Genomic DNA, 13223 nt, shown 5'->3' on the forward strand with positions numbered 1-13223 from the left:
CTGTAAGAAACACGCTGTTTTACCCATCGGAATGTGAACATTGGCCAATTATTGACTAATACTGAAGTGTATGAAAAGCAAATTATTAGAAGAATTGAGAAAACTTAGTATAAAATCAATTTGCAAAATGCAGCCATTTTATTCAACAAATATATAATAATAATAATAATAATAATAATATATGAAGGTAGAAGACCCTCTTTCAAGCATGTCTTGTTAAAGAGAATGGCAGCATCAGTGGAATTGATTTTATATATGGTCTTTTCAATTCTTCCTATTACTTTCTTCTCATCAGAGCTGATATTTGCTAATAAATGGCCAATGTTCACAGTCTGGGTAAGGAATGTGCCTGAACGGTGAGAGTGGGTGCCCAGAAAGGCACAAATGCACTGCGATCAGCGCCTTCATCAGGAGCACTCTCTCACACTGCTCTTCTTGACAGGACACTTACAATGAATTAGTGCCTGTTGCCCAGGCTTTAATTAACAATGGCTATTCCAACCAGGACAACAAGAGATGCATACACAGAACCACTGATAAATGGTATCAACAGGGGCCTCACGCTGCCGCCCTTGAAGACGTCACTCTCTTTAACAAGGGAGTGTTCCACAGGAAATACAAAGAGGACGAGCACGCCTTCGTAATATCATAGAAGGAAACATCTCCCCTAAGGACCCAGGAAAAATGGTTAAACTGGTAATTTATTACAAAAGCAAAAATACCAGTGGCCTGATCATGAAAAATAACAGCCCCTGCAGTGCAGGAACCTCTGAAGAGAACCAACATGATCTACCAGTACAGTTATGGACTTAGCTACAAGGTACCCAGAGGCAAGGGCACTTCCTAAAACGGAAACCAAGTGAGTACCATAGGCACTCCTTGAAGTTTTCAGCAGGACAGGATTCCCAAAAGAAATCCTTAGCAACTGAGGTACTAAGTTGACTTCTTATATGATGAAAGAGGTAAGTCATCTGGTGAGCACAATGCAGCTGTTCACACCAAATAACCCAAGATGTAAGAGACTGTGTGAAAGGACCAACAGTGTGTTGAAGTTGATGTGCCAGGAGAAACCAAAGGATTGGGACTATGCTTACCACTGATAGTGTTTGTGTATCAAAAAGTACTACAATCCAGCAACTGATTTTCACCATATGAGCTACTGTATGGAAAGACAGTCAAGGTCCAATGCAGATTCACAAGGTTATGGACTAGACATTGTGAGGATGAAGTGCTCAATATTTCTCAGTATGCGTTGTAGCTGAGGAATTGCCTGGAAGAGATGTGCTAACTAGCCAGAGAGAGTGAGTTTGTATGTGCAGCACAAGGACACCAGAGGCTCGCTACAAAAGAACCAGTGATCGTCAGTTCACGCTGAAGTCTAGGAAATGGTTAATTTCATGGACTACATCCAGTCTGTCTACAATGCGAGGGAAGAGATTAAAACAGCAACAGTTGTCATCAAAGAAGAGTTACCCAAGTGCAACAGTCATCAAAAAGAAAGCCAAAGGAGACCATGTAATTCTGGATGAGGTCTGATTGGAACTGCAACCATGGAAAGGAGGGATGTACCAAGATGTCAATCTTAACACTGACTTAAGCAAGCACAGAAGGAAAAGGTATTGCAGTTGGTGTAAGAATATTAAGACATATTAACTAGCAACCCAAGAAAGACATTGTTGGGAGACCACTGCATCAAAATGACAACAAAGCAACCAGTCAGAACAAAAGTATATCCTTTATGCTACATGAGAAATGAAGTTGAGGAGCTACAGATGTGATTCACCGAAAGTCAACTTCTGCACTAGTTTACATCCAAAGGTGCAGAATTGAAAGCCCAAGTTTTGAGTGGAGAACATTCCAGGAAAGCCCTACAGTAGCAATGATTACCTCAGCAAACTAATTGGGAAAAAATTAAGATAAGGTATGTTGACAAAATTGGGATCATGTGACAGATTTTTTTTTTTAGTGTAGGTCACCCAGTACTGTTGCAGTCTCAAGAATAGATGAATTTTTCATTTAGCGTAACACTTTGGAACTTTTGACTGAATATGTTAATTTTGTATAGATGCTTATTTTTGAGATTATACTTCTTTATTAAGATATTAGGAGGAAATTCCCATGCACGGTGAGCTGATAAAGATAATGCAATGTCTACTCTGTGAGTGTGTTTCTCAATATTTGAAAGCTGGGGATAATTATATAAGATGCTGCCTTAGTTGGTGATGAAGAGCAAGACAGGAGATTAGACAGACAAGGCAAAATGAGATAACAGCAGGGCAAGGCAAGTCTCAAGTCTCCAGTCACCTAATATAGGAAAAAACATAAACATTCTAGCGTTTACTTAAGAGAGAACCCCATTCAAAGGACAGTTACTATTACCTCCTGGGGTACATGATTGTTCAAGTGTTTTAAATAAATTTTATATTTTCTTACATCATGATACCAAGTATAAAGCCACTGACCACTGCTTCTAACAAACCCTACCTCACTTACTGTATGACAATGAGGTAGTGATGTATTTTTACTGCACTTCATACAGTGATCTGGTCACAGTACAAGGACAGTTGAGTTCACTACTTTCAACTTTTAGTGATATATTTAGGGACAATTCAAAAGCACCAGTAGATATTCTGTCTTCATTATTAACTGACCTTAAGATCCTTAACACTGCACCAGATGCTGATCAGTATATTTGATTTCCACCATCTATTACAGATTATGCTATTGCTTTATTTTATTACTGTATTATTACCACCCAAACAGCAAAATCTAGTTTGAAAAGCAGAATGCTGCAAACTTAATAGGGAAAGCAGCCCTGTACAGAAAAGGAAATTTAGAGGTAAAGAATAACTTATGCAAGAGAAATAATAATAATAATAAACAAGAGAAATAAATTAAAATAAACAAGACAAATAATCAGAAAAATAAATTAAAATAAACAAGACAAATAATCAACTAAGAAGTGAGATTCATCTCAGGTTGCACAACAAAAATGCATTCAACTACAGAATTAAGAAGAACATTCCATACCAGAAATAAACTCCGTGGTACTGAACCTCACAGAAAAAAGCAAAGACCATTAGAATTAATTGCATATCTAATGTAAAGGGTGATCAGATTTATGAAATATCCCAAACAGTATGCACAATGAGCAAACTGAATAAATTTGATAGGACACAAGTTTTTGTCCCACAATTTAAGATGCAAGTCAGCTGCTAAAGGCCAATGGGAAATATTACAAAACACTGAAGAACAAAAACCTGAACCTTCCATAGGAAAGAGGGACTTTCTCAGTATATCAATTTTTTGTACACTTGAATAATAAATAGACTGGATGTGTTTCTCAAAAGCAAATTTACAATCAAAAGTGACACCTACCCCTTTAAATGAGTTGCATTCAGTTACAGATACATTGTCAAAAGATCTGGGTGGGAGATCCAATGTCCTAGCTACATTAACAATCATACTTTATTTAATCTAGTAATGATACTGAAGTATAAGTACCCAGGTTGAGACAATTTTTTTTATTAAAGATTTTTGCATTTAATCTTTACATTTGCTAGAGGGCTTTCTATTTCAGCTGTGTATCAGCTAATAAATCCCAGAATTTTAATGTGTGCTTGACAGGTACAGAACTGTTGACTTTTTTTGTGGATTGATTTCAAAGTTGTGTTTCCATTAGTATTTTTGGAGAAAATGAAGCTAGCTTTATTCTTAATACAAAACTGATATATACTAGGACATATCTAGTCGATCAAGTTGATTTACAGACAACTTAAGGGTGCACTGAGCACAACACAGGTTTGATGCAGTGTAAAATATAAAGAAAAGTCATCCAACAACATTATGAAGTGTTGAAAATTAAGTATCCCCCAATTCTGCTGTTATTCATTTACATTCAATGCCTCTTTGAATATTATCTAAGTGGGTAGATAAATCTAAAAATCAGTTGCTCTTTTGAGCCCCAAACTGCAAAGGCATTACAAAAAATCTTGGAGACAATATCTTATATTTAACTATCAATGAAATGAACACACTTTGAGTGTTCATCCTTTCAAGTTCTAACAATCTACACAAGAAACACATATGCTCATCACTTGCGCACTACAGTACTCCATAGCAGTAATCTTTGTCTATGAATGGGAATATTTTGAACTTACAAACAAAATATATCACTCAAGAATTCAGAAACAAAAAATGGAGGTCTAACATGTCAATTCTTTGAACTTTATGTCTGAGATGAATGTTCAGAAAAATGAAACACCCTAAAAAAAAGATCAAAGCCAGGAAAAATGAATGCTACACAAATAATACATAACATAAAACACAATACCTGAGGTACTGCTGAATTTCCAAATATACCCTTCAAAACAGCAATGCATCTGCCAACAATGACATCATCACTGACATTTTCCATAATAGCAGCAGCTTCCCCAGCAACTAAGGCAAGCAAAACTGGAGCTCTATACAGATTCCAGAAGAGGAAAAGTTCACCTGAAATGATACAGTTAACTAACATCTTTATATATACCTAAGATTCTTAACGACAAATTTTTATTTGGAACTCTATTTTATAGAAATGAGCCTGTGAATAATATTTCAAACACTATACAAATCATCCAAGCCTAAGTTTATAGTTGGTATTCCTTAATTCTGCATCATAATAACATACCTCTGCTTGCTGTTGTGGATCCCACATGACCAAACAAGTTAGCATTAGGATCCCAAAACACTCGGTCAAAGCATAAAACAACCTGAAACATTTTTATTTTGATTAGCAAACATCTACAGCTACCTACTGCATACAAGAGGCGTTTTTCTTACTTATACATCTAGTGAGTACTGAAGTAAGAATGAAGCCTTAAGTAACATATATTGTATCATAAAAATAAGTCTCCAAGAATTTCACACATTACTATTCCATGTCTTTTGTCTAGTTTATACTTTCTGAAGCAAATTGATCCTGTAATTTATTTCATATGAACTAAGCTGTACCATATTCTATCCTAGACATTGAAAAGATCTAAAAAGTCATTCTTTAAAGCCAAGAATGTTCACTTTTTTATATACTAATATGATATTATAGGTACCTATACATATCCTATGAAAGTAGAACATGACTCAGTGGATTCATGACAATCCATACGCAAGATGCCTTAATACAGGGAGAATGATAATTAGGTATTTACCTTGTTAAGATTCCCAAACCCAAGTCTGTTAATCGCATCAACTTTCCACTGGGGGAGAAGTGGGTTGAATGTGACAGTATGAGGGGAACTCTGATTGGAACACATTGACTGTTTAAGTACACCAAGTGGAAGTGTACATAACACTGCATCAGCTGGAAAATACAGAAAATTGCTAAGCATAACTTAAGAGTGCAGGTCTATACTACACAACACCCTTTGGCATTTATGAACTTCCATATCAGTAAGTACAGATACACAATTATTATACAATGCATTTCACAATGAAACCATTACTTATTACTTATAACCCTTAAACTCCGACTGGACGCATCGTACGTCGACTAAAATTGTCTGTTGGGTGCCGAGTGGACGTACCGTACGTCGACTACAAAAAATTTCAACCTTCGATCAACTTTGACTCGACCGAAATGGTCGAAAAACGCAATTGTAAGCTAAAACTCTTACGATCTAGTAATATTCAATCATTTACCTTCATTTTGCAACAAATTGGAAGTCTCTAGCACAATATTTCGATTTATGGTGAATTTTTGAAAAAAAAAAAACTTTTTCCTTATGTCCGCGTGCGGTAACTCGGCCGAACATCTAGGAAATTCTTTCGTCACTTTGTCATAATGTTTGCACCGTTTTATATTAGTCGTTACATAAAGTTTTATATATGAAAATGTGTGCAATTTCATGTAGAATACAACAGAAAATAACTCATGGTTGTATCTTTTATCAGTTTTGAAATATTTCCATATAAATCACGATAAGTGCCAAAATTTCAACCTTCGGTCAACTTTAACTCGACCGAAATGATCGAAAAACGCAATTGTAAGCTAAAACTCTTACATTCTAGTGATATTCAATCATGTACCTTCATTTTGCAACAAACTGGAAGTCTCTAGCACAATATTTCAATTTATGGTGAATTTTTGAAAAAAACTTTTTCCTTACATCCGCACGATAACTCGGCCGAACATCTCAGAAATTCTTTCGTCACTTTGTCGTAATGTTTGCACCATTTTATATTAGTCATTACATAAAGTTTTATATATGGAAATGTGTGCAATTTCATGTAGAATACAACAAAAAATAACTCATGGTTGTAGCTTTTATCAGTTTTGAAATATTTTCATATAAATCACGATAAATAGAAAAAATTCTACTTTCGGTCAACTTTAACTCGACCGAAATGGTAAAAAAACACAATTGTAAGCTAAAACTCTTACATTCTAGTAATATTCAATCATGTACCTTCATTTTGCAACAAACTGGAAGTCTCTAGCACAATATTTCGATTTATGGTGAATTTTTGAAAAAAAAAAACTTTTTCCTTACATCCGCGCGCGGTAACTCTGCTGAACATCTTGGAAATTCTTTCGTCACTTTGTCGTAATGTTTGCACCGTTTTATATTAGTTGTTACATAAAGTTTTATATATGGAAATGTGCACAATTTCATGTAGAATACAACAGAAAATAACTCATGGTTTTATCTTTTATCAGTTTTGAAATATTTTCATATAAATCATGATAAGTGCCAAAATTTCAACCTTCGGTCAACTTTAACTCGACCGAAATGATCGAAAAATGCAATTGTAAGCTAAAACTCTTACATTCTAGTGATATTCAATCATGTACCTTCATTTTGCAACAAACTGGAAGTCTCTAGCGCAATATTTCAATTTATGGTGAATTCTTGAAAAAAACTTTTTCCTTACGTCCGCACGGTAACTCGGCCGAACATCTCAGAAATTCTTTCGTCACTTTGTCGTAATGTTTGCACCGTTTTATATTATTCGTTACATAAAGCTTTATATATGGAAATGTGTGCAATTTCATGTAGAATACAACAAAAAATAACTCATGGTTGTAGCTTTTATCAGTTTTGAAATATTTTCATATAAATCACGATAAATAGAAAAAATTCTACTTTCGGCCAACTTTAACTCGACCGAAATGGTCGAAAACTGCAATTGTAAGCTAAAACACTTACAGTCTAGTAATATTCAATCAATTACCTTCATTTTGCAACAAACAGGAAGTCTCCAGCACAATATTTCGATTTATGATGAATTTTTGAAAAAACTTTTTTTTACGTCCACGCGTTACGAATTCATGCATCATTTTGTGATAATATTTTCTGTGTTGCTTTGATCGTTTTACAATTTCTTATATACCAAAATCATTGCAATTTAGTGTAACCATTTTGCTCACAGTGCGATTTGTATACAATTATATATGAAATTTTTTTTTTGCACTGTCATATATTTTAATATTTATATATGATAATTATATTTTTTTTTTAATTTCTGATGGCTGCATACTAAACTTCAGGCAATGACAAAAAAAGGAGCCAAAAATTAACTCTTAATCTTAAAAACTAAGCGTGCTGTGATTTTTTGAAAAAAAAAAAAATTTTTTCTGCTTCAGCGCTAACTCCCGAACGCCGCCGGCATACGACAGACACTTTTGTAGATAGAGCCTCGGCATTAGAGGGATAATTAGCTCTTATTGCAGTCAAGAAACTGTCCTGGATGACTCATACCCTCTAACTAGACAGACCAGTACAATTAAAATAAAGATATGAAACTAAAACTCCAGGAAGTTCAAGAAGCCATCGAATGAGTGCATGCATACAGTAAACCCCCAGTATTCGCATTCTCATGGTTCGCGAACTCACGCCTTCGTGGGTTTCTCTGTGGAACATATCTAGCCATCATTCGCGGAAAATTCGCCCATTCGCGGTATTTTTCACTGAGAAATATTCACTAATTACTGTATTTTCATATAATTTTCATGAATAAATGCACTTTTTGTGATAAAACTATTAAAATACTCAGGTATAAGCATTTTTACAGGGTTTTTCTTGGTTTAAGCTACCAAAATGGGCAGTTCTAAGTGTTTTTAGAGCACTTTTAAGCATTCACGGAGTTGACCTATTTGCGGGGGGGTGTGGGACGCATCCCCCGCGAATACAGGGGGTTCACTGTACACATGTACGTTACAACTTTTTTATTTGCTTTGACGTAGGCTCCATGACAACACGTGTCCTGGAGGCTATGACCTCCTCTTAGGTCAGGACTCCCAACATAGGCCTCTACTTGTGCCTTACCAATTCCTCACTTTCCATCAGACACTGCTTTGCAGCCAAGGCCTGATGTCGCGCTACAGCCAGAGCCTATGCCTGGCCCTCATTAGAGTCCTGAACCTTCCAAGTGGACATCAAGTTACCTTGCTGAATATGAAGTCTACGTATAGCCGGAGCCAGAGCCTGCACAAAAGTCAGAGTCAGAGCAAGAGCACTCCTTAGATCTTCCTCTAGGAGTTTCCAACCCTGGTCCCCTTGCAACCAGTGACCAGCTGAGAGCTAGGATCTCTGCCAGCTGCAGAGTCTCACCTTCCAGATTTCCCTGTCAACCACAAAAGCTCGTTCCCGTGTCTGAGCTAGTATTAGTAACCAACCCTGTCAGATCCCAAGCCACAGCAGCATCCCTCTCCATTCCTACAGAGGGAGAACTTTTAAGCCAAGGGTGATTAATCCCTCGTCCTCCTCACTATCCCAGTCCTCAGAAGACAAGACTCTAGTGGTCAAATCTCTATACGGCAGAAGATCGAGAAGAAACCAAGGCATTGTCGAAGGGTGACAGTGCCACAGTCACTGCCTTACCAGATGACATTGTAACAGTCAACCACCACCGCCCCAGTTGTCACAGCAGCCGAGGCAGCAGCTAGCATAGATTCTCCAGTGCTAGCCTCAGCAACATCACAGACCTCTATTTCATGGGTGACATGCCCACATGACCAGGGTTGTGCTTGACCCAAGATGCCTTACAGCCTCCTCCAGAGGCACCTTCCCAGGTTCCAACTAGGAAGCCCTGGCAAAAGGATTGGGAAAAGACAAGCACTTAAAGAGTCAATGAGCTCTCCCAGCACTATGCCCTTTCGCATAGTTCCATGTACAGTACCTACAACTCTGGAGCATTCCCAGACCGGCTATCCAGAGTCTGTATGGAAAAATTGTAACAAGCTACGACTGTTCTCCAGCTCACAGGTGAGGATATGTCCTAGCCCTATTGTATCTTTTAATTTTGCATGTTCCAAGCGTTTACCTTATATTCATGTATAACCTTTTCAATTTCATGTTACTGAAAAAGAGCAGTACCTTCATGTTTATTTTGTGCTGCAGTAGGTTAGTTGCATGCCCTTTCAAGTCCTACTATTTAATTATTTACCTTAATTGCCTAATTGACTGATTTTTGCAATTTAATCTTTCCTAACACTACATTAACTCATTAACTCTCCAAATATTAAAGTAAAATGTCTCGTGGCAACTTAATTATTTCTCACTATTATGTTTTAGAAGTTCCCCTATTGTATGAGGCCTAGGGATGAAGTCTGACTTAAAGTAGCTTCAGCAATCTCTTGCAGAAATTCTGTCTCGTTCAAGGATGGAATATCTGCTACAACAGGGAGGTGTTATATAAACTGAGACCTTCAGCCACTCAACAGTTCTTTGTATTTTTTTTTTATTTTATTGTTTTCACCGTAACTGATGGCGCATTCCTTAGAAGCCCACCCCCTTTTTATCTTGTACCATTCCTTGAGCAGCTGATCACTGGCGGAAGACTTTGTTCTGCAGATACCTCAAGCTTGGTAAAGGTGCACCAATACAAGCTCCACCTACCAGAGGGTCGCAAGAGAAGGCAACCTGATTGGGGCAGATGAGAGTAGACAGAGGAGATGTTCTCCCTTCTACACTGTGACCTCACTCAGAGCAGACATCTGGCCACTAGTAAGCCTACCTGCTTCCCACATCCCTATCTGTGGGGCCCTAAGCAGACTGTCTCTCCAAGACCGTGTAACCTACACGAGTGTAATTGAATTTACCAAGCATGGTGTCTGTGAACAGTGGCCTCCTGATCAGCCCAAACCATCCCTCCTGAACCTACAATTTTCCTTCACCTTACCACATTTCCTAATATCCTTTCCTGACACGTTTCCTTTGTCCACACCTCCTCCTCAGGAGCGCCATGTTGACCTAACTCTAAGTGCGGAATTTGCATTTGCATATATCTTTTTCATCCATAGACCCTTGTTGGCTTGGGCCTCATTAATTGATTAAATAACTCGTGCATGCTCCAAAACTCTAGTAATTCCAGTATTGTTCCCTTACAGGAAGGTGTTTGTGCCATGTTCACAATTTCATCACTTGCCTGACTTTCCCTAGAGATCAACGGTCAGGCCCAAATCGCTGCCTGACCCAGCCAGTTAAGCTTATTGAACACTGTGTATGATTAACCTTATTTTTTAATCATCCCACTGAATTGATTTTTTATTTAATTTTGTGAGTGCATACGTCTTGTGTTCTTCAGTTAATTATAAATACACTGATGTTATTTAACCTAGTGTTAATGCTAACCTTTTACCCTTTAACTCCTTACCTTAATAAGATTATGAATCAAGGTCCCCAATTAGCACCTTGGCTATCTAACTTTAACTCAACCTCTACTAAACCTGATACTACTGGACTTCAATTTTGTAACAATATACATATAACCTGGAATAATAGAGCAAAGGCCCTGTTAGGTAAGGTCAAAATTTGGAAAGAAGAAAAAAACCTCTACAGGAGTACAGTAGACCCCCGATATTCATGGGGGTTAGGGACCACAACTGCCCATGAATAGCTAAAATTCATGAATACTTGAGAACCCCTCTAAAAACTCTTATAACTGCCTATTTTAATAGTTCAGACACCAAATGTAACAAACTATCATCTATCATCCTACACTTTACGTATTATTTCAAAGTCATCTTACAACATTACCCTTAAAAATATACAGAATGGCTTACAGCTACACGTGAACACTCCTACAACTGTTACTGTACTCTTACCAAGGCAATAACTGATTAAGTTATCCCTATATTCAGGGGTGACATTGGTACATTCTCAAGTACAGTACAGGAAACAGTTAAGTATTGTATCTAAATATTTAAATATACATTGAAAAAAATATATGAAGTAATCAGAAGTTTGAGATTACATAAATCACACGGGTACAGGCAGTCCTCACTTATCAGCGGGCTCAGTTATCGGCGATCCGGTTTTTCGGTGCTTGTCGAGAAATGAAAATTAGCGATTTTCGCCACCGATAACTGAAAATTGGCGATTTTCAGCTTTTATCAGCGCCGATAATCACCAAAAAAACGGGGATTTTCGTTTATTGTCACACCCTCGGAACGGAACCCCCACTAATAACCGGAGACTGCCTGTGCTCACCAGTGATGAATGTTGATTGAAGATGATGATGAATTAGCTGTGCAGTCTGATGAATGACGATGAAAATATGACTGCACAGCAAAGCAGAGGAATTACATCTCCTCTGGGGCACCTCTTCCCCTTCTTCAGGCACTTCGTCCATCAATTGCACATCTTCAGGGGCTTCGGGAGGCTTTGGAGGGTCCTTCTTCATGGGCTCCAGAAACATGGTGATAGGCAGCTGCTGTCGCTGCTTCTTCATGGTGACAAGGAGGAGGTTATTACTGTACAGGGCACCATGCCAGCATCAAGGGCATTTGAACACTTTATGGAGCATTCCACATAAAGATCCCATTCCTCAGCCACCTCCTACAGCTCCTTGGTTGCCCTCATAAATCAGGGCAGATGTTCCAAAGACAGACTCTCATCCTCCTCCTCGTCCCCATCCCCTGAACCTACTGTGTCTTCTTCCCCGCTAGCAGACTTCGTCAGCTCTTCCAAGCCCTGATCTGTCAAGGGGGGGGGGGGTCAGAGTGGGCATCAATGAGGTAACCAACTTCATCCTCAGTGATGTCATCAAAGCCTTCTCCACCAAGAGTCCTCACCAATTGGACTGCCTTATCAATGACCGAATGTTGAATTTCTTCAAGAGAGAAGTCCTTATAGTTGTGAACACACTCCGGCCACAACTGCCTCCATCACGCATTAGGGCCTTCTTCATATCTTTCAATGATCGGCCGATGACAATCAGACGTGGCAATCGTGACTTTACGCCAATAATTATTCAACGTAAATTCACTTTCACTGTCCACTGCCCTCACAAGGTGCTCGAGGGAGTTCCGGTGTAGAGTGCCTTGAAGGCACGGATCATGCCCTGGTCCATAGGCTGTAGGAGAGAGCTGGTGTTGGCAGGGAGGAACTCAAGCTGGACTCCCTCATAATAAAGATCCACAGGGTGGCCACCAGCATTATCCATAATCAACACCTTGAACTCCATGCACAGGTCATTGAGGTAGTCCTTAATTTGAGGGATGACACTGAATGAACCAGCTGGACGTACAGACTTTGGTGATCCAGGCCTTGGGGTTTACATCCAAAACACAGGCAGCAATTTCTTGTTCTTATTCTCGAGGGCCGTAGGGTTTGAAGCCTTGTAAATGAGGCCTGGTTTCAGCATGACACCAGCAGCATTGCCACACATGATGAGGGTAACCCATCCTGCAGGGCTTTAAACCAGGGAACTCTGGCTCTGACAAGCCAGTCTTGTCCATATTCAACACCTGCTCTGGACGGTAGCCCTTGTCCATGATGATTTTCTTGAAGGTTGGGATATTTCGTGGCCACTTCCGTGTCTGCTGATGCCATTTCCCCATGCAGAGAAACAGACTAGGTGGAACCCCTTGCTGGCCCGAAAACCTTCAAGAGCTGACAATGGTCCTGCTTCAGGAGATGACGATGGTCCTGCTTCTTCCTCTTCTTCTTCGGCATGGTCATCGAAGCCTAAGAAGTCTGCTTCCCCTACGTCGTCACCTTCCACAACAGTTGAAAACTGCTGGTAGAGTTTTCGTGCTTTCTTGCGGATGATGTTGCCATCGAGGGGGATGATGTTCTTATGGTAGTCTGTGATCCACAACGGCAAGGCCGACTCCATCCTCACAATGGTCTTATCACACACAGTGGAAACCATCTTGGAAACCGTCTTGGCACTACCGCAGAAGCTACCATCCACGGTCTTCCTTATAGCCACCTTTTTCTTCTTGATGTACCGGATGG

At 38.9% G+C, this 13223-nt stretch overlaps 1 protein-coding gene across 2 annotated transcripts in view; it reads right to left on the reverse strand.

The window, feature by feature from the left end:
- Window positions 1–13223, reverse strand: part of Su(var)3-3 (lysine-specific histone demethylase Su(var)3-3) — a 220051-nt gene that overhangs the window by 40377 nt on the left and 166451 nt on the right. For both annotated transcript variants that reach the window (XM_067091698.1, XM_067091697.1), the window contains 3 exons: window positions 5190–5341; window positions 4673–4754; window positions 4334–4494 (listed from right to left, as the gene is read on the reverse strand). In XM_067091698.1, the coding sequence (XP_066947799.1) occupies window positions 4334–4494; window positions 4673–4754; window positions 5190–5341 (395 nt within the window). The remainder of the gene's footprint in view (window positions 1–4333; window positions 4495–4672; window positions 4755–5189; window positions 5342–13223) is intronic.

This window comes from Macrobrachium rosenbergii, chromosome 48 (genome assembly GCF_040412425.1).
Source record: "Macrobrachium rosenbergii isolate ZJJX-2024 chromosome 48, ASM4041242v1, whole genome shotgun sequence".
Lineage (NCBI taxonomy): Eukaryota > Metazoa > Arthropoda > Malacostraca > Decapoda > Palaemonidae > Macrobrachium > Macrobrachium rosenbergii.